Below are 23711 nucleotides of genomic sequence, written 5' to 3'. Positions count from 1 at the left end.
CACATTGCGGCCGGCATTCCACGGTCGACGGGATTGAGGAAACACGTAGCCCTACGCCTCCTGGCCGGCAACCACAGGCACAAGATGTGGAGAAGGTGGTATGCCTTACCTAAGAGTATACCATCACACAGGGCAAAGCGGATGTCGCCGCGCGGCGCAAGGGTGACTCTCGCATAAGCGGCGGCCGAAAACCTGATTAACGCATACGCCGGTCCGTGCCGTACATGCCGGTTACGGGGAGATCACCGACGTTTGTAGACGCAGTGGCCAATGAGCAGAAACGAGGGCGACGGAAACTAGTAATGTTCCTGCAGCAACCCATTCTTTTAGACTTTCCCTCAATCAATCCGACTCAATTTCAGATGCACCTAGCCTGCCGGAAACGAGACGCCTATTGAGCCGGAGCATACGTACATAAACACCGTTACATCCTTCCATGCTGCCCGTGGGACGCACTGTTGTCACACCAGAAGTGTATCGAGCAGACGTAACAACGCCGAAACTGATTCCAAAATGCCGAGAGGCTAGCCACCGGTCTGTGTCAAGATGTTCAATGCTGCAGACTGAATGTCACTTCTGCTGTTAGGTCTCAGGATCCCGGGCAGTCGTACGTGTATAAGCACAGACATAAGACGCGTATCTCGATGTGCCAGCTACATGTCCTTATACTGGCCCTTAAAAGCTATTATTCTCTCGATGCGATCCCAACGAGAGATCATTTCCTCCCATTACTGAGATGGAGCGCCTGTCGAATTTAATAACGCGCGCATGCGTCGATACAGTGATCGTCGTCTGAAGGCTATACTATATCAGATATAGCGTGCCCGTGTGTTAAAATAAGACTAACTACATATCTCAAATCCCTATTGTATAAAACAAACAAGGTGAAACACGAAACATCAAGAGAATTCCAAAAATCGCTATCCCATTGTATATTCATCATTCATTATTCGTTGGCATATTTATCTGTTCCGGATTCCTGCTTGATATGGCTGACATCTCCTTGGATACAGCTGCTTTGGATCAGCTGCGCCGGGTGCAAAAGGCTCTCCTCAATGCCATTGATGGGTTGCGCAAACATAGAGCAGGACGCTTCGTTGATCTACCCCAGATCATTGTCGTGGGTGACCAGTCCTCGGGTAAGAGTTCGGTGCTGGAATCCATATCGAGGGTACGCTTCCCCCGTCCATGACAAACTGTGCACCCACTTCCCTACGGAACAGATACTCCGGACTGATGACAGGACTAGAGTCGACGTGCCCCGCTTGTAGACCTGCCGGGCTTCTATCACTCAGAAGATGACACCCAGTTCGCGGCGGGCCACGATGTTGTAAATCGGCTTGCCAAGAGGTACATGAAGAAGAAGAACATCATCATCCTCGCCATTGTCTCTGCCCAGAACCAGCTTATCATGAGAAAGGTCATGTCCAAAGTCAAGCTCCACGAAAAGAACAAAGACAGGACTCGGGCATCATTACCAAACCTGATCTGCTAAGTTCGAAATCCAACGACGGGGAGGCCTTCATCCATTTGATGAAGAACCAGGACCAGTCCCACCAATTTTCCCTTGGATGGCATGTGCTGTGAAATCGCACCGAGTTCGAGGCTGAGGGTTCTGGCGATAAGAGAGACAAGAATGAAAATGAGTTCTTCTAGTCGGCAGCAGGCGTACAAGCGTCTCGAAGAACCTCGATCTACACCACGATAATTGCGGTCTCACTCAGATAAGATCCCTTCTCGATTTTACATGCTGTCTTTACTCGCCGAGGCGGGCAATAATAGCGAAGAATTATTAGGGGGCTTATATGCAGACCCTGAGGACAACACTCCGGAGTTTACTAAGAGAATCAAGAAACTCCGGGCGTTAATAAGGGACCTTAACCGCGTCTTTTCTTTCATTCTTGCTATCGGAGGCTCTCGCCGTACCATTATGCCCAAACGTTGGAAGAGCGAGAGCGACTCTACATCATCCGATACCGATATAGGGGTGCCAATCTACCTTGCGGGATTGCTAGACCCTTACGATTTTGAGTTGCCGCTTGAGGTTAGTTTCGAGGACATTGCTGAAGAACTAGAGGACCTCTTCTTTGCGAATCAAGGTATCGAATTCCCTGGCACTCCAAACGATCGACTTGCCGTGGAACTGTTCTGGGACTAGTCGCAACCGGCGATGCGACAGTGAGCAAGTTTGGCGTTGAAGGTCTGATCGAAAAGTCTGAAGCATACTACTGCTGTTCACTGCCTGCATGTCGCGCCGAATGATGAGATCATTGTTGCTGATTTTACCAAATGGCCTTGCGCACTTTCACCGACATCGCCATCATACTTACGATTGAGAACTGCCTCATCCAAGAGCTCCCTAACATTTTTACCGCTGAGGTGGTGAACCAGGTATTTTACGCCGAGCTTACTCGTCTTGCTTCCGAATCCGAGGACGTCAGGGATGAGCGTGCACAACTACAGAAAGAGCACGATGCTCTAACAGAAGGATTGGAATCTTGCAATCGGTTTGGCGGCGAAACTTACTTCTCTCTTGAAGAAATCAGATTGGTCCCAGAGTTAGCTTCACAAGGCGGGACAGATCCAGAGTGACCGAGCAACCTTATATGCTAGTTTATCTGTTTTGCTATTTGTGCAGCTTCCATATAGTCATCAGCCCCTTTTTCAGCCAGACTTCAGTCATGAACATGGTCCTGAGAAAACTTCAAGTAATGATAATTCGCAGCCTGGCTTTCAACTCAGCTTTCGTCTCCTCTTCTGACATTGCCCCAAAGGCTGACTGGGATTTTCGATGTGGACACGGTGTTAGCGCTAATACGTTGTTCTCGTATAAATAAATTCCTTACATGGCGCTCCCTACGGGGGCACATTGTGTTGCCGACTGTCTACTCTTTGTGAAGACCACTACGCACCATGGCGCAACTCGCCCGTGCTCTTTTATTCCTTTCCGTGCTGGTCTTCATCACGGCTTTGGAGATCCCGTGTCATTCGGAACTCAAACTCATCTCAAAGCCGCAGCAGATTTCTGCAATTGATATTTTATTTCCGGGACGGAGCTTCGGCGGTAGATCGGACACCTATCTCGACTTAGTTCACGAGAGGCTTGGCACCTGTCCCGAGATCCGCAACCTGGATTTGTCCATTGACGACAGGACCTGCTCGCCTTACGACGGCGCTTACATCTTGCCCCTAAGCCCCTTTAAGAGCACAAAGTATGCGGCAGCACTGGAGTCTCTCAAACTCCGGGGCTACGACTTTGCAGATCGGGAAGCCAACTGGGTTCGGCCGCCGTCTTGGAGAATATGGCGTAATCTCTACGAAAGAATTCACAACTTCTCCTTAGACTGGTACCACGGGGAGATAGATATCGAGGATGTTTGGGATTTCAAGATAATTTGGGAGATGGGATGGAAGGGCAGCCTAGGTTGGGCTTGGTATGCGGCACGCTGTTCTTTGCCCGGGGCGCAGTGTCATCTGACCAGTTTGGAGCTGTGGACCAGGGCCATGGATTTCTCTAAGCTGCAGCATTTGACCCTCGCACATTGCCACGGCGGAACCGACTTGTTGGTCGAGCATCTAATACCCAAGCTCACAAGCTTGAGAGGGCTTGGCCCTTCTCGACAACATGTTTACCGGGCTATTTCTAGCGCTAGGACAGAACACGTTGGAGCGGATCTCGTTCGTCACCCACGATCTTCTTTATGATATTCCGGACAAAGTTACGTCATTCGCCGAGACCAGGCCATGGATATTGCACCACTCTGAGTCGCTGAGGAGCCTCGAATGGCGCGTTCGCGAGACCTTGGGAATTAGCCCCCGCCCCATGATCCCCTTGGCAGACCTGCGGGACATGCATACGCTAGCCCCCAACCTTCAGGAGCTGTCTATAGATTTGGACCCCAACGGAACCTGGCCGTGGGAGATGCTGGATGCCATTGTCGAGGGTGCGCCGGCGTCGCTCAAGAATTTGACGATGTACTTGCAGCTAGCGAGCGACTGCAAACACCATCAGGGGGAGTTCGGTCATAGCTCAGTGACCAACGGCGAGGTGCCGCCGCGTTGCTGTACATGGATAGACGAATACCGGCAGCCGGCCCTCACCGTCAGGTCAGCCACGGCGATGTTCGAACACCTCATGATGAAGACCGGCGAGGTGGGCAAGCCAGGGCTAACGGCAGTGACTTTCAGGTCAGGCTACTGGGGCCCGAGAAGCGAAGGGATGTTGGGCGGCTCCGGTTGGTTAGAATCTCAACGAAACGGAAACATCATGTGCACACCGATGCTGCAAGGGGGAGACGACAGAGACGAGTTGAGAAGCGGTCCCTGTTCTGGGTCGTATATCGTAATTTCGAAGGAAAATGGCTACAACGGATGGTTTGATGATTACCATTGGTGATGGCAAACATAGCGCAAGAAGACGAGTGAGGGCCTACTAGGGGAGTTACAGCACCGGTTTATGCATGATGGGAATACCGATGGAGTGAACAATTGGTAACACGACGCGCAGCTGCCCTCCTGAAGTTAGTGGGCGACACGAGTTGGTCGGTTTGGACTGGTTGACGACAATGCCAGCCAGCCCAGAGAATTTCAACCTAGAAACGCACCTCCTGAGCATCTTCATGTTTAATCTTTGGAGTTCTTTACCAACACCAGTATCGATCCTTCCATGTTACTTGAGAAAGGTAATTTGGCTCCAGCAAGCAAGCGAGATAGTACTCTCCTCAAAAACACACGTATATTACACCTCCCTTTCTTATACAGTGCTAATTTAGTCATGATACATCTCACTCAGTCGGGATAGGCTGATCATGGTACATCCACTCCTTTTTTGACCTTTGACCAAGCGTGGCCACAGTCTGCATAAGCTACCTCGGAGAGCCTATAAACACCGACTTTCTACCCACTACCGGCTTTCAGCCTCAACAGGTGACGCATAGTGCCACTATTATATCGAGGTTAGAGCAAAATCATGAAGTAGATTCATGTAATTGCTGTCTTAATCATGTGTTACTCTACCTAGTAACGACAAATTAATGCCCTGGTCATTAATTAATAAAAGTTATTTAGTTAAATACAGTAAAGATTTAGTATATTATTATTCCAGTGGTACTAGATGGGGATAATACGGCGTAGTTTGATATAGGCTGCGCGTTCGCAATTGAAAGGATATATTGTAGGAAGCGGCCGAAGCCGCCTACTAGACCGATGATCGGCTATAACTTCTGCCTATGGATTCGTATGCCCGGAAAAATATCCCAATCGGTGAAGGTGTTGGGAGGAAATCGTGGCATACGCTGTGAAACCGCGGTGGTACTCTTATGCTGGGCTCACCTGAGCGTTTGGCACTACTACACCTTTATTAGAAAAAATAAAGAATTTTGCCGTTCAACGATCTGAAAGCACTACTAGCATCTTGCTTCAGGGTAGACCGCATAGTTAGTGTCTGGTGGAAATGATAATGCATATTGATGAGCCCCTTCCCTAGTGGTTACCAATGGGCAGGGAAAGATTAAAGGGGGCGACGTCAAGTAGTCAGGGGGGTTGTTCGATTCACCTTCTCGGCTTCTCATCGATGGCCTTAGCCATTATCCCTCTATAGCTCGTCTGGTCACTTTCGAAGAGTGGTAAAGCTCGCGATCCTTCCCGCTCGCAGATATCTCTTTGGGGTTACAGGCTATGTAAAACGAGAAGTAAGCCCTTGGTATAGCCAAAAGAGTTGCCAGGCCTCGCGGAACGTACCTCCTAGAAGAGAGTGGTGGTTCCCCAATGACCCTTCCATCTTGCTGATTGCCCTTTCCGCCTCTCCTTTCCTCCTAATCATCAACTCCGGCGGAATCTTTCTAGTGAAGCCCCCCAAAATCCTCCAGCGCCAACATGCCTGAACTGGGTACACGTACACGCTGGCCACGATCTTGACCCGCTCTGGAAGCGGCGGAAGGAGGGCATGACGCCGGATAATATGGAATCACATCAGATCACAGTAGTCTGATGGCCGATACGCACTTGTGCTGGTGGCTGCTGCGCCTTACACCAATGGATATTGAAGGTCAGTAGGCATAGTCACTAAAGAGCTACCGAGCACCGAATTACAGAGCCGTTGACAGTGCCACCTATATGATTAATGTTTTACAGACGCTGTGCCTCTAGACAGCAAGTTGTAACCCATTGTCAGCTGACGCTTTGAATACGAGCGTGGTGGAATTGGGTGGGGTGGTTGCAAAGCGCATCGAACCCATCGTTCTGGACGAACGCGAATCATCACCACCTCCGGGGCAAGACGAGATGCGGACGTTGGTTTGCCCGTAAGTGTCCTGGGCAGCGGACCTATTTATGTAGACTTGCCGAATGAAGCTAGATAGGGCGCAGCCCACTGGACTGGGGTTCTGGGGTTAGTGGCATTTGGAGGTCCAAGGTCCAGGGGCCATATCGTGGCTTGTGAATACGCGTACTATACATATTAGATATGCATGTACTTATACGGAGGGAGTAAGGACGAGACAAGGGAGATAAAAAAAAACAGTTGGAAGGGTTGGGGGCGATGCTGGGAGGCCCAGTGACAGGTGGGCCCAAACCCCAGCGCGCCCAAGGGTCCGTCCTACTGGCCCCTACCAGCCTATGGGCCCACTGACTGCTGCCAACGACGCCAACGACTCGGGTAGCGATGGTGCCAGGTGCAATGCAGCGCTGCATGGCGCTCAGCGAAAGAAGCTTCTGCATGTCGCATTCCTCTTGGCACTTGGATCTTTTCTTCTTCTTTTTTTCTCCTCTCATCTCCTCATTCCTCCTTCCTGCGCGCATGCGCGTGCCGTATGAGCCCACGAATCCACATAACAAATGGGAAACCATGTCTCGGTCAAGCAAAGCCGTCCGAGGCCGCCCAGCCAGACTGCTGCTGCTGATGCATTCGTTTGCCCCCTCCTCCCCCCCAGCTGCGCCCTGTCCTCTACCCTGCACGCGAGCCTGGGTTGGGCTTACCGCCCTCCTACAGGCCAACTAACACCGAACCCATCAAATAATCAAATAATCAGATACGGATCATTTCAGAAGAAGAAGTGGAAACGGCTTGGGCTGATCTGACTGCCTGCTGTGTACATAAGTAAAATAAAATGAAATGATGGAAGTTGGCCACACGTCATTCCTGATTTTGTGGAATGCAACGTTGGCCGATCCCGTTGGCCGTTCGCACTAGATTCCTGAGACCCTAAGCATAAAGAAAACGGAAAGCCGTCATCTTTGTTGACAACATTGACTACAACTACATGCACATTCGCTACGACCTCATATCCGTTCTTTTCCTCTCCCCGGATCGTCTCGGCATTCCAGGCCACCCCTCTCTCAATCTTGGAGTTGAGACACAGAAACACTCTCTTCGAGCTGTTGCCCTTCAACCATGATATCCGAAATTGCGACAGTCACCAGGAATGACGATGCAAAGCAGAGCCAATTGAGGCCGCCCAAGCCTCCAAGCAGCGGGAGCAACCGCGCCAGAAAGCCATGGCTGAGGCATATTGAGGATCTCCGGATGATTGGATGCACCGGCCTCTTCTTCGTCGTCTTCATCTTTGCCTGGGGAAACTACACTTCACCGCTATCCGGCGGCGTGGCCTCGTTCGTGACGTGGCTGTCTCTGTTCCAGCTGTCCTTCATGGGCGCCGTGGCCACGCACAACGCCATCCACGTCCCCGTCTTCTGGAAGCCAGTGTTGAACAATCTCTACCAGATCTGCCTGTCGCTGCAGTACGGTTTCCCGGTGTCAGTCTTCGTAAGTCGTATGCCTCTCCTATTCCGCATTTTAGCGCTGACATGCCTTCGGCAGGTACCCGGCCACAACCTATCGCACCACAAATACCCGCAGCAGGCTCGAGATATCAGTGAGTTTCGATCGGAAGTTTGGATCGGAAGTTTGGATCTGTCACTTGCTGAGTTCATAAGAACTCAGTGGACCTCCAAGGATTACGCTAATTATGTCATCTGAACTTAGTGCGCACTACCAAGGTCCGCTATCGTTGGCATTTCTTGAACGGCCTGCTCTTCTTCTTCCACGTCGTGTTGACGGGAGGCGATGATGACAAGCTTTACTTTGCTGCCCAGGCGCGTTTGAACCGGCCCATCGCACGGCAGCGCAGACGCGAGGAGGTCTTCGTCTTTGGTACCATGGCCGTGCTGATACTGCTTGATTGGCGGCGCTGGGTTTGGTTTGCGCTGCTCCCGCAATTTTACGCCAAGTACTGCATCCTGTCGCTGAACATGCTGCAGCATGATGGCTGCGACATCAAATCCAAGTACAACTTCGCACGCAACTTTACGGATCCGCTGTTGAACTGGCTCTGTTTCAATAATGGCTACCACACCGTCCACCACTTGTACCCCGGCCTGCACTGGTCGATCATACCCGAGAAGCACCAGGAACTTATATCGAGCCACATTGCGCCCAGCCTGGAGGACCCCAGCATCCTTGGCTACATATGGCGCACCTTCGTTTGGCCTGGCGTTCGTCTAGATTATCGGGGCAACCCGCTTGTTCTGACAAAGGAGGAGATAGAGATGCAGAACGAACCCTGGCTTTATGACCAGGAAGAGACGTTCTCGACGGAAAAGGAATATCTGGCTCGTGACATGAAATAGATCTGCAACAAGAGAGGGCTTATCATTTCAGTGGCCAGACTAGAGTCCAACTCGGCCATACAATAGACAAAAATATATTCGCAAAAGGTGGTTCAAAATTTTACCACGCGAATGGACGTTTCCACCCGCTCTCTCGTATTGGCTCATGGCAAACGACAGTCTATTCGTACTGATGCGATATCATTGGGAGACATCGCGTTGGAATGTTAGGACGGGTTTGCTACATTCTGGTGCTGAACAGTTTCGATACAAGTTTACATCTCTCTCAGAATTCCCATTTATCACGACCTAAGCTTACAATATCCTGCCTTTCGACAACCCAATATCGCCCGGGCGCTTTGTCCGACTCCGTCGACAGTAGGGCGGCTTTGACTGCAGCGCGGGCGATAGTATCGGCCTCCTGGCCAAGATTGTCGTGCCACGCTTGGCTGACACCACCAATGCCACGAATCAGCGATTTGAGAAAAGATGCCCCCTGGTTCTCGCGCTCGCGCTCACTGAGAATGAGGCCCGGCCGCAGGACGATGGCCTGCTGCTCGAAGCCGAGGGACTGGACCGCGTTCTCAACGCCCTGCTTCATCTGTAGATACGGCATTACGCGCGCCAGCAGGCCTTAGGTGCTGGCGCACGACACGAAGCCAAAGGACTTGACGCCTTGGGTGCGGGCGGATCTCGCTAACTCTACGTTCACTCCACGTTTTGGTAATATCAGCTGAATGCAGACTTTTGCGGGAGTCACACAATGCACACTAGGGTGAGTACCTGTGGTAATGGATCGCACAGTAAGGGGAGGGGGCGATCTCACAGTCGTGGTCGATCTTCCATTGGTTCGCAGCCCCGCCGGCTTGCTCCCGCGTCGTCCCAAGGGCGGAGAATACCACGTCCGGGGGCGGCGTGATGGCGGCGAGCGTCGATATCCATCTGGCCGTATCGCTCTCGACGTGGGCTGATAGCTTGGGCGCCGACACCCGTGGTGAGCGCCGGGAGATGGTATGGACGGCCTTGATGGTATCGAGGCCCAGAAGGGTGGACAGGAGGTGTGAGCCGACCTGTCCGGTGCAACCGATGACAGCCACTGTAGACATGTGTTTAACCACGCAGATCAGATATATACATATTTTGTCTTCAAAACGAATGGCAACAGCGATTGTAAACAACGTGAGGATGAAAAAGGTTACGTAATATATTGAATATTTTTGAGAGAAAGTGAGGATGCCGTAGTATTCTGAAGCTACCAACTTCTTCCCAATAATCTCGAGAACAGAGTTGATATAACAGCAAATCCCCTTCTGGCTGACATCTGGTCTTGAGAATCCAGGAAAGCTCACGAGAGCTTCCGGGCTAATATTTGCTCCGGTCTAGAAAATGGCTTTGCAAAGCCACTTAGCACCGGAACACGCTCCATTAGAAATACCCGTGGGCTTTGTCAGCCACCAGCGAGTAGTATTGTTTGTAGCTGTTTCCCTTTACCCCTGCCACTGCTGTCGCTGAACCGGTAGCGAGGCGCACGCTGCAGAATTAGGTAACGAGGGGTGCGGAAACTGGCCGCGCCAAGCTCCAGTTGCCTGGCGGGGCATTTTAGTATTCGGTTGACATCAATTGCCGTTGCTTTCCACGGCCTCGTGACCTTTGTGACCTTCGCCATCAATCTGCATTCACCATCAACAAACAACGGCATACCTCACGGCATACACAGCCCACGTTGCACTTAGAAGGACTTGGTTCTTACCTACCCTGAGTTCCCTGTATCTTGCAAGCAGCATTTTACCAACACAACCGCCCACCATGGCTTCCAATCCCTACGAAGGTACGTCCGCACAGCGGCAAACTCCCTCTATCGGTTCAAGACCTAACAATGAGCGTGCAAACACAGTCGAGCATAACGTCAAAGACACCAACAACCGAAAACACACACGGCGTCCCGACATGGCCTCCTATACGTCGCTCCTGCACCAGCTCTCGCCCGATACCACCACCCACCACGCAGGACCCACGCCCCCGACGCAGCGGGACTGTTTCGTCTGCTGCAAGACCAGATGGCTTCGTTGGCCTCGACGGCACCCTCGGACGGCAACCGCTTGTTCCTCGAGGGCTTGATCAGCGTTCTCGAGTCCGACATCGACAGCCCGCCAGAACGCATCCGGGGCGTCACCCAAGAGTACCTGGACCAGCTGGAGCGGGTGCCTAAGAAGCAGCTGAAGCAAGAAGACAGCTGCCCCATCTGCGCCGAGGCTTACTTGGATGACCCGTACCCGCTCGTTGTCGAGCTGCCCTGTGCTGGCGGCCACCGCTTCGACCTCGAGTGCGTCGGCCACTGGCTCTCGGGCAAGGGCACATGTCCTCTCTGCCGGCAGGACCTGACGGAGAAGAAGAAGTTCGAGGTGCCTGCAGATGACGACGAGGATAATGATGACCCTGACGGCTTGTACGGCTAGGCGCTAGTCGAGGTCTTTTGGCTCTTGCCTTGACTCTTGGTCGTGTTAAATTGGATCTACCTATAGAGAATGGTGGAGGTTTTTAGTTGATACCCATGAATAAATGATTAAGGTCCAAACAGGAGTTGTCTACGTAAATGTGGATAGGTATGTTGGGCGTTTTCGGCGAAGAGAATGTCGAGTAATTAAGAATTCAATATTTGAGTTGGTTTCCCAACAATGACGATGCTTCCAATCAGTTGAATTTCAGCATGCGTACAAGCGCAATCTAGGCAGAATACGAGGTACAAGTCCTGCACAGCCCATTGTTATATTCCCTGATAGTGCTTCAACACTCCGTTATCGAATGCTCGGGCCGTATTTGATCAATTCGTCATACTCCCAACTACCCTCGGTATCTGGCACAGAAAGCCAAGTTTAATTCTTCCCGGAGCCGCCACCCTTGGTCGCATTTTGCCCCGCACCGCTGCTCGACGACGAGGAGAAGCTCTTGTTGCTCTTGTGGCCCTGCTGCGGCTTGTCCTCCATGGCGCCCTGCCCTCCCTTGGACACCTCGTGGTTGGCCGGGCTGACCTCGAGTGGGTTGTCGCCGGTCTTGCCGCCGGCGCTGGCGGTGGTCTTCTCCTGCTCGGGCCGCGTTTTGTCCGGGTTGAAAGCCGCATCCGCGTTATTGGCCGCCTCCTCATCCGATCCGCTGCCCGTGTACTCGTGCGCCCGCGGCTTGACGGACTTCCGGTCCTGGTCGTCCTTGTACGCCATCCGCGTCGATGAGGTGCTCAATGGCCTTGGAGACAGAATCATGACAGTGGTGGCGGGAGATGATGTCTGCGGCATTCTCGTGGAGTTGGCGAGGCGCAGAGCGCTCCGGGCTGCTGTGCGGAGGGGGTGTGAAAGAAGGCATTGTGGTGGTTACTTCGTGTGCCTTCTGGTGAGTGGGCTGACGGTTGATCGGCCTTGTTGAGTTGGGTAGAGTATATAGCAATCAATTGATGGCTATTCAGGGTTTTAAGGTCCAGGCATGGAGTCCAGAGGGGAAATATTCGTCCAGACGACGGATCAAGATGCTTTGGGGTCACAACCGAATTACCGGTTGTGACGTCAGCACAGGGGTAGAGCTTCGCGCGGGTCAAGAGCTCCGGGAGAGCTTTCCCTCCCGTGGGCAGATCGATCAGCACCCAGCAGCTTGAAGCCACAGCCGCATTTACGAGGCATCTTTTGGCAGTCGACGCCAGGTCGTCATCGTTCGGACCGTAACTCGGACGGGATGGAGCTTGTGACATAAGTTGAGCGATGGCATGGGTCAGGGGCGCACTGCTTATACAAGGCGCCCTTAGACCAAAACCATGGCGTCTTGTCGCGATGAAGGCAGTTTAGTTCTTACACTACACTGCACCGTGGACGAGTATACGAGACCCCGGGTGCTTACGCGACAGCATGCCCTTCAACAAAATATATTCGATGATAGCATGGAGACAGTCCCCTTTGCCCCGCAAGTGGGCCGTTATCTATGGTAGTATTAAAGCCGATTGATCGCACCCCAACCGGGAGGGTTGACTCGATCCTGTGTTCATCTACGACAACAGCACCCTTGGCTTCCCCTAGGCGAGCAGCGCCGCAGCGACTGCCAAGCCTACAGCGAGCTTTCCATCGGCTCTGTCCAGAGCGTTCGCGCCGGAAGCGCCTGAGCCACCCGGGAGCCCAGTCGCCGACGGGGTCACAGTAACCGTGGGTTGAGAGGTCTTGGTGGGAGACGTGGTCGTAGCATCGTCGCTGGCCGTCTGCGCAGCGGGGAATGTCAGCTTGGTCGAGGTCTCTTTCTCCAGGTCGTCTGTGCTGGTAGCTTGTCGCGATGTGACTGTCAAGCTGTTGCCGCTGCTGCCACCACCAATCAAGGTGGTGCTAGAGCTGCCACTATGACCAGCGCTGCTGACACCGCCGCTACTGCCGCCACCACTGCTGCCGCCACTGCCACCGTTTCCACCGGAGCACGTCTGTCCGATTTTGCAGCAGTACCCGTTGGCGGAGCACTTGCTGCCCGAGGGGCAGTAGGTCCCGTCGCTGCAGCAGTCGGCTGTGGTGGGCATGCATCCGATGCCACACATTATCTTGCCCGCGGCGCACGATGCGGAGCCGCTGCCGTTCTTGCAGGTCTTTCCAATGGGGCAGCAGCCACCCGGGTTGCACACGCTGTTGATAGGGCAATACGTGTTTGTGCCATCTTTGCAACACTGTGGTAGTTCACATCACGAGTTAGCAGTGCCAACTCACTGTGGTCATTGGAGATATCACGGCACTAGGGACCGATAGTACTTACGACACTACCGATAGGCATGCAGCCGCTCTCACATGTGGTTTCTGACAGAGCGCATCCCGCCGATGCGGCGGCGAGGACGACTCCGTCGTGGCTCCCGGGGAAGAGGCCAGCTGAGTATTCGACGCGCTGACGCGGTTCTTGGGCGACGACGAGGCTGGTCGCCGAGCCAAGGACGAGGAGGGAAAGTACGGGGCGCATTATGAATAGGTATGTCGGCCTGGGGGTTGTTGCATGGGACTTCGTGCAACTTGTCAATCTCGCACACCAGGCCGCGGCATGGAGTCCTCCTGCATCTTATATGTTTACCTCTGGTAGGAGGCCTTGCTGCCTTTTGGCCGCAGTCCAATCCGCTTTTCATCACTTGAGGCGCGGGAAGCGCGCCGACTATAATCGGCCTCATTTGGTGGCGGCCAGCTCACCGGCGCGTTTCCTAGCGCGCACCCTTTTCATTTCATGCCGCTACAGCACACCCATGTCTTCAGCCCTGCCTCGAGACTCGAAAATGCCCCTTTCATATTTTTCTTCTATTTACGCATCATTGTTCAATCGACAACATGCTTGGCTTTATTGACGTGCCAACGACTATTTACCGATCCAATGATTGACCCCAGCCTCTGAGACACGAGTCATCATTACTTTACGACTTTGCCAGTGAGAGAGCGCAATCTTTCCGTCTTGTATTTCAAGAATTCCTTCTCCCAAAGCAGATCCTTGGCATGGCTATGATCGACAACGGAAGTCACACGGAGCCCTTAGTAAGTAAATCACACTGCTTCGCTTGGATATACTGCGTCGTTCTAGTTAGGCAAGCTTGGCAGATACTCACAAACATTCCGCGTGATTAAGCTTAGTTCAAGCTCAAATATAGCGTCCTTTCAGCCCCAAGTTTCAAAACAGCGGCCCCTTGCGAGTTGTCTGGGGTACCATACCTATCAATCTTCCATCCGTTGCACGGCCTCTGTATGTATCAGTGTACATATTATCAACAAAGGCGAGGGCCATTTTGACCCCGGTGCTCGAAGAGACCTCAAGAAGATCCGAGTGACGCCGCACGGAGATATGATATACTTCACTTCATTCTCAGATCTCATCTCTATTTCTATCTCGCTCGCTCTTTTCGCAGGGCTTACACCGCTCTACAACCGTGGGAAGCAAAGCAAAAGTGATCGACATGCCAGCTGAGAACGCCCCGTGGGGATATCAACACCCTCTCGAATTTGAACGTGCAGTCAGAACCAATCAGGGAGGCACGACTTGTTCGATCGCTGTGGGCGCCAAGCTCGGTTTGGCTCAGCTGCCAAGCGGCGGGCTCGCGCTATAACGCTCAGCTTCATCGGACCTGGTTGCGGCTCTGGATTGGGTATTATTAGAACCTTGACCTTTCTCGTCGAAAGCCGGAGACCCAAAGGGTTACTCGAGATCTCGGGACGGCCAGCTTTTCATTCGAAAACAGCTAAGTAGCCATTCATCTACACAACGGAGGCCGAGATACCACGCTTAGTGCAGGCCGGATGAATAGGAGGCCAATACTAAGCGACAGGATGGGAGTCCCGTCGACGTGTTTTCTACTGGGAAAGCTGTCTGTATCCAGCCTTTCAAGTGTCCTGCTGATTGATGTACACACCTCTTGAATAACGAGTTATGACTTGTTGTCCTTGTCGACTCCGATCGAAACATTCCCGCAAACAGTTTCATCGCCATTAACACAAAGCCAGACCGCGGACCCTGGCCAGATGTCAATACTTCCTCCGACTCGATCCCTTGATCCCTCAGCAAGTGATTTCGAATTTACTTTCACTGTGAACGTTTTTGATATTTCTGATTCCCTTTATTATCTCAAGTCGCCGAAATAATTCTGTATAGCCACTTCTGCTACTTCTGGTGACGTGCTACCACAGGAGGGGTGGTAGGGAACCGTATAAATCATACACTTTCATGTTCAATTCCTGCACGCATCTCAGCTATTATACAACTCATCTGGCCGCAATGACCTGGTCCGCCACATGCCGGCACAATTCGACGGTCGGCTGCTTCTTCAAAATAATAAACACAGGAACCTCAACTCCGAACTGCTTCAGGAACCAGTACCGCAACTCCACAGCAATAAGTGAGTCAACGCCAAGCACGAACGCCGGCTTGCCGACATCGAGACTCTCTGCCGGCACGGACAGAGACTTGCTCAACTTCCCAAGCAATGCCAGCGTGACAATCTGCCCAGCCTCTTCAGCATCAGTCGCTGCCCTGATGAGCGCCAGGTAGTCGACCGCTGTCGTCTCGCCGTCGCTGCCGCCCCTGTGCCGTTGATAACCTCGACCTGACCCATGCGAAGGATGTTCTTGAACAGTGGCTTGCCCGCCCAGTGCAACACACCATCCTGGAACATTCGATACAGCTTCGAAGGCTTGTCATGGATATTCACGACTTGCGCTGCACCACCGGCGCAGTCATAGCCGGGATCACATAACACGTCTAAAATCGCCATTAGCTGTTTCTGCGTCAATCCACCCAGCCCAGCGCGCAGACTCTTCGTCACGTCCTCAAAGTTGTCACTTGCCCACCCAGCCTCTAGGACCAAGCCGAGATCGAACGAGACGCCCTTGAGTCCGTTGGCGGCGCGGTACCGCGCGAGCGCGTCTTCGAAGGTGTTGCCGGCTGCGTAGTTGGCTTGCGCGGGGTTGCCGATGATGCCACTCATGGAGGAGAGGAAGACCATGAAGTCCATATCCTTCGGCAGGAGCTCGTGGAGGTTCCAGGAGCCTTCGCACTTGGGCGCCAGGGCGCGGTGGAACTGCGAGACGGTCATGTTGGAGAGCATGTTCTCCGACAACACCATGGCCGCCTGGATACAACCCTTGATCGGTGGCAGTGTCTTGCTAGCCTCTTCTAAGGTGGCCTCGAGGATAGCGCGGTTGGAGATATCCGATGCCGGTGCGTGGATCACGACGCCTTGGGCTTCCATCTCTTTGACGAAAGCCATCACGTCGGCTCGCCCGGCTACGCCTCGCGACGAGGTAACGAGGAAGTACCGCGCACCGCGGGAGGCCATCCAGCGCATAATCTCGCGCCCTAATCCGCCCAACCCACCGCTAATAACATAGGTAGCCTGCGCCTCAAACCCATAGGCCGGCGTCCGCGCAGGCTGATACACCACTACATCACCCGGCTTCTGGAAGTCAATAATCGCCTTGCCCGCAATCTTACCGCCCTGCAACGCGCGCATCGCCTCCTCGATCGAACTTGGCGCAAAAGCATGCAGTGGTTTGGGGTTATGCAGTCCTGGATTTGTCGCAAACAGGCTAAACACGTCGTCGAGCACGAGTTGCATCAACGGTTTGTTCTCGGCGTACATCCCCGCTACGTCGACGGCCGCGAAGGTGACGTTCCGCAGGAAGTGGCCCATCTCGAGCGTGTTATTGGCAAGGATATCGGCCTTGCCGATGTCAATGAAGCGGCCGAAGGGCGCCGTGCAGCGCCACGAGTGCTGGAGGAGTTCGCCGCCGAGGGAGTTGAGGACGACGTCGACACCGCGGTTACCTGTGGCGTGGAATACGTCGTCGACGAAGCTGGCCTCTCTGCTGTGGAATATGTGGTCGTCTGTGAGGCCGTAAAGCTGCTTCACCAGCTCGCGCTTCCACTCGCTTCCTACCGTAACGAAGACGTCCGCTCCGCGCAGCTGCGCGAGTTGGATTGCCGCCTGTCCCACCGCACCAGCCCCAGCATGAATCAACACGCTCTCTCCCTTGCGCAACCGGCCCACATAGTCAAAGGCATACACAACCGTCGCCCACACAGCTGGGATCGCAGCCGCATCGAGGAACGAGATGTCCGCGCGCGGGATCTTGCGTGTTGACGTCTCATCGCAGCGTACGTAAGTTCCGCAACAGCCACCCGTTGAGAAGATAAAGTACATGACGCGGTCGCCGGGTTGTAGGGTTGTGCAGCCGGGCCCAACGTGGGTGACGGTGCCGGAGCCTTCGAGGCCGAGGCCGTCGCCGGGCACCTGGCCCAGGGAGATCATGACGTCGCGGAAGTTGAGAGAGGCGGCTGCGACTTCGATTTCGACCTCACCGGGTTTCAGCTCGGTGGTCGGGGTGGGGGTCTCGATGTAGTAGAGCGTATCGAGGAGGCCTGGCTGCTGGATGGTTAGGTTTATGCGCGGTTTAGGGTCGGCTTCGCCAAGTGTGAAGCTGAGTTTGTCGGGGAGTTTCGCGCGCGCGGCGAGTGTCTGGTTGACGCTCTTCTGCGGGACGACGCGCGGAATGTGGATAATGCCGTTGTGCACAGCATACTCGGACTCGGAGTCTGCGCTCTTGCCTCCGCCTATCTTGTGGAAGTGCTTCAGGAGACGGAGCACATGGCTCGCTCCCTCAGCCAGGTCCACGGTCTCCAAGCTCAGGGTGACAAAGGCCTGGTCACCGCGCTCAGAGCAGATACTTCTCGAGAAACCGACTGCCATCTCGGCGCCAGGGTTTCCGGCGCCGGGGCTACCGCCGCGCGTGAGCCAGAGGACCGTCTTAGCGTCCAAGGCTACTTTTTTGAGGGCTTCGAATTGCGGGCCTGTGATGGTGCCGAAGAGGGACGTGTCGAGCTCAAGCAAGCTGATGACCATAATGCTGCCCAGCTCCAACCCGGCATCCACCAGACCTCCGAGTGTGTACGTCTTGGTCTCACCAATCCACGACACGGCGGCAAGCTTCGCCTTCAGCACATCGGCATGTGCAGCCTGCGCGGGATCCGCGAGAATAACCCAGCTCTCGTGCGCAGCTTCAGCTTCAGCCTCCTCTGGCCTGGTTGTGACGAGCGTTGACACGCGGTGGCGAGGTTTGTACTCGTTATCCCTGAACACCATATCCACACCCGAGAATCCCGCCGTTCTCAGTGCAGCATCCCACCCGTCTTCAGTGAGGATAGGCCCTAGCGCCTCGTCTTCCCCAGGCACAGCGTCAACATTCTCGCCGTCCCACCAATGGCCCTCGCGCATCCACCAGCCCGGCAGCAAGCCGAAGATAATGCCGTCGCGGATGTTGTCGACGGTGGTCTCCATCATAATCAGCTTGCCGCCGGGGCGCAGGAGAGCGTGGAGGTCACGCAAGCACTTCATAAGATCCGATGTGGTGTGAATTACGTTGCAGGCCATGATCACATCGTAGCTGCCGAGCTCGAAGCCTTGCAAGGAGGGGTCGATTTCGAGGTCAAGTTTGGCGAAGCGCATATGTTTCTCGGCAAAGGCGAACTTTTCACGCGCTTTTTCGAAGAAGCCAACTGAGACATCGGTGTAGGCATACTCGCCGAAGCTGGGAAGGGGTCAGTTGGCCAGTAACCTCGAAGCTTGGTATATTCTCAGGGGAAGGGAAGGGTGAGAAAGGAGATGCCCAAATGAACGTACCGGACCATCTGATCGCCTTGAAGACCCTCACTGTCTACCAAAAATGGTAGCACCTTGCTCGTGGCACTGCCCGTCCCCGAGCCGACCTCGCAAATCCTCAGCTGGGGATTCGCATGTGCCAAAATTCTCAGATACGCTCCAGCCTTACGGTAATGGCGCGAGTAGAAGTCGCAGTGGTAAAAGTCTGTTCATGTCAGTCTTCTCGTTCCTCACCCGGCATGGCTTACTGGACTTACCATTAGCGAGATTCCCCTCAAAGATGATTTGCAACGCATTATCCGTCCCAGTCAAAATCCCATAAAGATGCTCGCCAGCTTTCTTCACCAGCTTCTGCGTCGGCTCCTCATCCGCTTCGCGCAAGACATCCTCAATGTTCAGATGGCCCAACCCCCGCGACGCCAATGTGTACTTCTCCCTGTTCGCGCGGACCTTGCGCAGGAAATCCACGTACTTGGTCAAGTGGTTGTCAAATGCCACCGGCTCGCCGTTCTCGATCTTATCCAGCGCTTGTTCGATGAAATGCAGCGCAATAGCGTCCGCACGGTCGACAGCCTCGGCATCCTTGGGGTCCGGCGAGAACTGCGGGTCGTGCGCGTAGAGCGCCTTGAGATACGTCTCTGTCTCGGCTGCCCCTAGCAGCGAGAGATCGGGCTTGAAGTCAATGCCGTACGAGAAGCGACTGGCACCGTCGTCGTCGTTGCGCGCGCTGCTGCCCGCACCGGCGATGACGGTTCCGCGCTCGCCCTTGGCGACGATGACAGGCTCGCCTGTCTCAGCAAGCAACGTGCTGGCGTCCCACTCAAACTCCCTAAACGTGCGAGCCACCTCCCTCGTCGCAACGTGCAGCAGCGGGTTACCAGGCAGTGTGAATAGCTTGTGCGAGACCCACAGCTCCTTCAGGTTGCTGAACATCAGTGTCGGGATCGCCTCCCAGCCGCCCATGCTCAACGAGACGAAGCCCACGTGGAACACCGAGTCAAACGTCGTGGGGTGAATCACACACGGGTCCTCGGCGGCGTAGGGCATATTCTTTGCATAATCACGCAGCGCAAGAGTACCCGTCGCACACCCGTTGCGGGAGTACTTGATATCCCGCAAGCCCTGGAAATACGGCCCGTAGTCGAATCCAGATTTCTTACTCAAATTCTCGTATAGCTGCGCGCTCTGCACGCTCAATGTGCACTGCTCTGCTGCCTGTGCGTGCCCCTCGCCCACAGCACTTGCCCACCTAGCCTTGCGCGCGGCTGTCGCCGGCGAGGCCTCCCCCTCCTCGAGTTCGACGCGAATGCTGCCAAACGCGCACTCAATCCACTCGTCGCCGCCGAGCGTAAACACCCGCCAGTCGCAGACGCCTTGTGCAGTGTCTTTGGCTGTGTGCCGGCGCGGCTGGAGGTAGATCTTCGCCTCAGTGCCTTTCTCTGTCTCGTTTACGGGAATTGAGCGCATAAACCGCACGTTTTCGAGTTTGTACCCGCTGATCGCCGCACTGGGCGGGAGCAGCTGCCGCGCGGCCTCTATGGCCATCACGAGCATGCCAGTGCCGGGGTAGAGCGGCGAGCCTTCGAGCGCGTGGTCAACGATCCAAGGGGCCTCGGCGAGGCGGATTTTGTGGTGCCAGGTCGGTTGGGCGGGGTTGAAGTCATTTTCGCGCAGGCCGAGGAGGGCGTGCCTCCGGAAGGGCCGGTGAGAATAGAGGGCGCTGATTCGGGGTTCGTCCCAGTAGAGCTTGGCGCGAGAGAAGGGGTAAGAGGGAAGGTCTGTTAAGCGCTTTGGCTGGCTGGTGGGCTTTAGGGTGGCCCGGTTGGGAATGTTTAGGTCGATAGGGAGGCCGGCACTCCAGAGCGCGCCGATGGTTTCGAGAAGGGAGCGGATGTCGGGCTGACGGGGGTTGAGCACAGCTGCGTACGACCACTTATCCTCGCCTTCGCCGAGGTGCTTGAGGATGTCTTTGACGGGCCGCCGGAGAGCAGATTGTGCGCCGATCTCGACAAGGAATTTGGTAGCTTGCTTCCGCTTTCGTCCGCTGACCAGCGCTGTCACGGCGTCGGTGAAGAGGACCGGGGAGAGCAGATTCTTCACCCAGTAGCTTGGGCTTTTAAGACCCTCAAGCGTGATGAAGCTGCCCTCGGTGGACGAGTAGAACGCGATAGTGCTCGGCTCTTTGCCCTCCTTCACGGGTGCGCATATCCCGGCCAGCAAACTCTGATACTCCAGCGCGCCATCGCGCAGCGCCTCCGAGTGATACCCGATTTTCACGGACAGCTTCCGTACGAACACTTCGTTGGCGTCCAGCGTCTCAAACAAGCGCAAGATCGCCACGCTCGGGCCCGACAACGTGACATTGATGGGGCTGTTCTCACACGCGACCGTCACCGTGGGCTCAGCCTTCAGATACGTCTGAACAACCTCCCGGCCCAAGCCCACCGACATCATCGTCGTCGCCTCTCTCGTCGGGTCAGAAGCCAGCTTGTTGGCCACAACACCGCGGAAGTAAGCCACCCGCCACGCACTCTCGCGGTCCAACCCACCCGCACAGTACGCAGCCGCGACCTCACCCGATGAATGCCCAACCACCGCACGGGGGACAACGCCCCACGTGCGCAGCAGATCGACGAGGGCGATCTGGATTGCGGTGCAGAGGGGCTGCGACAGCGCCGGCTCGGCGACTTTGCTGGCGCCCTTGTCCTTCTCGAGCTCTTCCAGCACAGACCAAGTGCTGCCAAGAGTTGTGAGATAGGTGTCGCAGTCGAAGAGGCTTTGGCGGAAGACGGGGTAATGTAGGAGGCCGGTTGCCATGCGGGCGTATTGCGCGCCTTGGCCTGTGTATACGAAGAAGAGGTCGGGAGCGGACGAGGCGCTGGCGAATATGCTGGGCGACACAAGTGAAGTGAGGTCGTCCGCAATGGAAGAGACGACGGCGAGTGAGCGGAATTTGAGCAGGGATCGATGCGAAGCGAGGGTGTAAGTTAGGTCTGAGGTGAAGTTCGCGGCGTGAGGAGCTCTACTTGAGGAGAGGAAGGTCTGGAGGATTTCTGCTTGGCGCCTCGTGCCGTCGCTATCTTCGGCCGAGAAGGGGATGAGGGCATAGGAGGTTTCGGGTAGGAAAAGCGCCGTGGCCGTTGGTGTGTCCATTGGCATGTATGGGCTCGCCGACAGATTGGTGAAGGCCTTGCAAGCCGTGGCTACGCAGATAGTTGTACGCGTCGTCGAGGATCACATGGGCGTTACTGCCTGCTCGCTGTCAGCATCTCGCTGTCTTGTACAAAGTAGGTGAACGTACCTCCGTATCCGAAGGAACTCACAGATGCCCTGCGAACTTCTGTTGCAGGCCATGGGATTGCTTCTTTGGGGAACTAAACCAAGTCAGTGAGAGCAGTTCTTTCATTCTGCAGATTCAGGTGCTTACCGCGAGCTGCAAACCCGCTACATCAATAGCAGGGTTCGCCTTGTCGAACATGGCGATCGGCGGAATTACGGCATTCTCCAGCGCGAGCACAGCTTTGATGACACCAGCCTAAACCAGCAAACCTGTTAGCGGGATCTATGCGCACACACTGGCCTGGAGGTCACTCGAAGCTCACCATGCCAGAAGCGCCCTCCAAGTGACCGATATTCGCTTTTACAGAGCCCATGTAAAGCGGCCTGTCCGACCGGCGACCGTCGCGGAACGCTTGCCCTACAGCAGCCGCCTCGATCGGATCACCAACCGGCGTTCCAGTGCCGTGAGCCTCAACATAGTCCGTATCAGCAACATCAAGGCCCGCAACGCGGTATGTATCGCGCAGCAAATCAAGCTGCGCCTGCTGGCTCGGCTGCGTGATACTCGGCGTTCTTCCATCCTGGTTCGCGCCGGTCGCCCGGATCACCGCCCTCACAATATCCCCGTCCCTCAGCGCGGCGTCCAGTGGCTTAAGCAGCACGAAGCCGAACCCCTCGCCCCTCGCATACCCGTTAGCCTTCGCATCAAAGCTATAACTCCGACCATCAACACTTAAGAAGCCGCCGTTGCTGAGCGCAAGCGCCTGGCTCTCGGGCGTGATGAACGTATTCGCGCCGCAGACAAGCGACATGGCACTCTCCCCCGCGAGGATGCTCTGCACGCCGAGGTGCAGCGCGTACAAGCCCGACGAGCAGGCTGTGTCGACGGTTAGGGAGGGGCCTGCAAGGTCGAAGAAGTGGCTGATGCGGTTGCTGAGCATGGACGAGCCGTTGGCGGTGGCGTGGTAGCGGGACTGGGCAGCAAAGTCGCGGCCGGTCATGGTCTCGCCGTCGCGGGAGAAGGAGGCGCAGTAGACTGATGTGGGCGAGCGGGAGAGGCTTTCCATCGGGATGCCTGCGTTTTCGAATGTGCGGTAGGCGCCCTCAAGGAGACCGCGCTGCTGCGGGTCGAGAACTGATGCCTCTGCGTATGACATATTGAAGAAGGGCGCGTCGAAGCTGCGCGGGTCTTCTTCCATGAAATGCGCATGGCGGATGCGTAACTGGCGGCATCAGCTTGGTCAATTTCCAAGAGCCAGAGCTCATCATTCAGACTTACGCTGTCCAAACGGTTCGGGTCGGGATGGTAGAAAGCTGTTGGTTCAGGTCAGCCCGTGATACTCGTGCACCCCCGTAGACAGTGATGACATGCCATCTATGTTGAACCGGTCGGCCGGTATTTCTTTGGATACGTTCCTCGCGCCCATCACCAGTTCCCAGAAGGCCTGCGCAGATACTGCGTCACCTGGGAACTTCATGTTCATGCCGATTATGGCTATGGGCATCGTCTTGTCGGTAGCCGCCATGGTTGCGGTCTATGCTATGTCAGTCTACGTTCAAGCAAGCCAGCTTTTCAACGTCCGGGAATAGTCTTGATAATTGCCGGTGCTTCTGAGTTTCAAGGGATGGCGGTAGGCGCAATGTAGCTTCGGATACTTAGTGTTCACGATATTCATCTATCACAAGAACAGCG

At 54.9% G+C, this 23711-nt stretch overlaps 9 protein-coding genes across 9 annotated transcripts; 5 read left to right on the top strand and 4 right to left on the bottom strand.

The window, feature by feature from the left end:
- Positions 1-988: 988 nt before the first annotated feature.
- On the top strand, positions 989-1495 carry PG998_014015 (P-loop containing nucleoside triphosphate hydrolase protein; the record flags this gene model as incomplete). Its single annotated transcript, XM_066880831.1, has 2 exons — positions 989-1139; positions 1272-1495. 2 exons carry the CDS (start codon positions 989-991, stop codon positions 1493-1495), a joined length of 375 nt encoding a protein of 124 aa, XP_066724970.1.
- A 252-nt stretch (positions 1496-1747) lies between these two features.
- Positions 1748-2158, top strand: PG998_014014 (uncharacterized protein; the record flags this gene model as incomplete). Its single annotated transcript, XM_066880830.1, has 1 exon — positions 1748-2158. The coding sequence occupies one exon, from the start codon at positions 1748-1750 to the stop codon at positions 2156-2158; it is 411 nt and encodes a 136-aa protein (XP_066724969.1).
- Positions 2159-2913: 755 nt separating this feature from the next.
- PG998_014013 (uncharacterized protein) lies at positions 2914-4396 on the top strand (the record flags this gene model as incomplete). The annotated part of the gene is made up of 2 exons (XM_066880829.1): positions 2914-3424; positions 3654-4396. The coding sequence occupies 2 exons, from the start codon at positions 2914-2916 to the stop codon at positions 4394-4396; spliced, it is 1254 nt and encodes a 417-aa protein (XP_066724968.1).
- Positions 4397-7390: 2994 nt separating this feature from the next.
- PG998_014012 (uncharacterized protein) lies at positions 7391-8625 on the top strand (the record flags this gene model as incomplete). Its single annotated transcript, XM_066880828.1, has 3 exons — positions 7391-7762; positions 7817-7871; positions 7982-8625. 3 exons carry the CDS (start codon positions 7391-7393, stop codon positions 8623-8625), a joined length of 1071 nt encoding a protein of 356 aa, XP_066724967.1.
- A 265-nt stretch (positions 8626-8890) lies between these two features.
- On the bottom strand, positions 8891-9710 carry PG998_014011 (uncharacterized protein; the record flags this gene model as incomplete). The annotated part of the gene is made up of 3 exons (XM_066880827.1): positions 8891-9205; positions 9255-9348; positions 9388-9710. 3 exons carry the CDS (start codon positions 9708-9710, stop codon positions 8891-8893), a joined length of 732 nt encoding a protein of 243 aa, XP_066724966.1.
- Positions 9711-10410: 700 nt separating this feature from the next.
- On the top strand, positions 10411-11060 carry PG998_014010 (uncharacterized protein; the record flags this gene model as incomplete). Its single annotated transcript, XM_066880826.1, has 3 exons — positions 10411-10432; positions 10499-10565; positions 10613-11060. The coding sequence occupies 3 exons, from the start codon at positions 10411-10413 to the stop codon at positions 11058-11060; spliced, it is 537 nt and encodes a 178-aa protein (XP_066724965.1).
- Positions 11061-11477: 417 nt separating this feature from the next.
- PG998_014009 (uncharacterized protein) lies at positions 11478-11894 on the bottom strand (the record flags this gene model as incomplete). The annotated part of the gene is made up of 1 exon (XM_066880825.1): positions 11478-11894. The coding sequence occupies one exon, from the start codon at positions 11892-11894 to the stop codon at positions 11478-11480; it is 417 nt and encodes a 138-aa protein (XP_066724964.1).
- A 764-nt stretch (positions 11895-12658) lies between these two features.
- PG998_014008 (uncharacterized protein) lies at positions 12659-13572 on the bottom strand (the record flags this gene model as incomplete). Its single annotated transcript, XM_066880824.1, has 2 exons — positions 12659-13288; positions 13375-13572. 2 exons carry the CDS (start codon positions 13570-13572, stop codon positions 12659-12661), a joined length of 828 nt encoding a protein of 275 aa, XP_066724963.1.
- A 1775-nt stretch (positions 13573-15347) lies between these two features.
- Positions 15348-23544, bottom strand: PG998_014007 (KR domain-containing protein; the record flags this gene model as incomplete). The annotated part of the gene is made up of 9 exons (XM_066880823.1): positions 15348-15666; positions 15717-18668; positions 18761-18944; positions 18997-21942; positions 22041-22113; positions 22167-22274; positions 22342-23241; positions 23298-23332; positions 23391-23544. 9 exons carry the CDS (start codon positions 23542-23544, stop codon positions 15348-15350), a joined length of 7671 nt encoding a protein of 2556 aa, XP_066724962.1.
- Positions 23545-23711: the final 167 nt, after the last annotated feature.

The sequence above is a fragment of the Apiospora kogelbergensis genome (assembly GCF_038363985.1).
Source record: "Apiospora kogelbergensis strain CBS 113332 chromosome Unknown utg000009l_segment0_segment0, whole genome shotgun sequence".
In the NCBI taxonomy this organism is placed as follows: domain Eukaryota; kingdom Fungi; phylum Ascomycota; class Sordariomycetes; order Amphisphaeriales; family Apiosporaceae; genus Apiospora; species Apiospora kogelbergensis.
The sequence above is the reverse complement of the archived record's forward strand: the minus strand, read 5'-3'. Positions and strand labels throughout refer to the sequence as shown.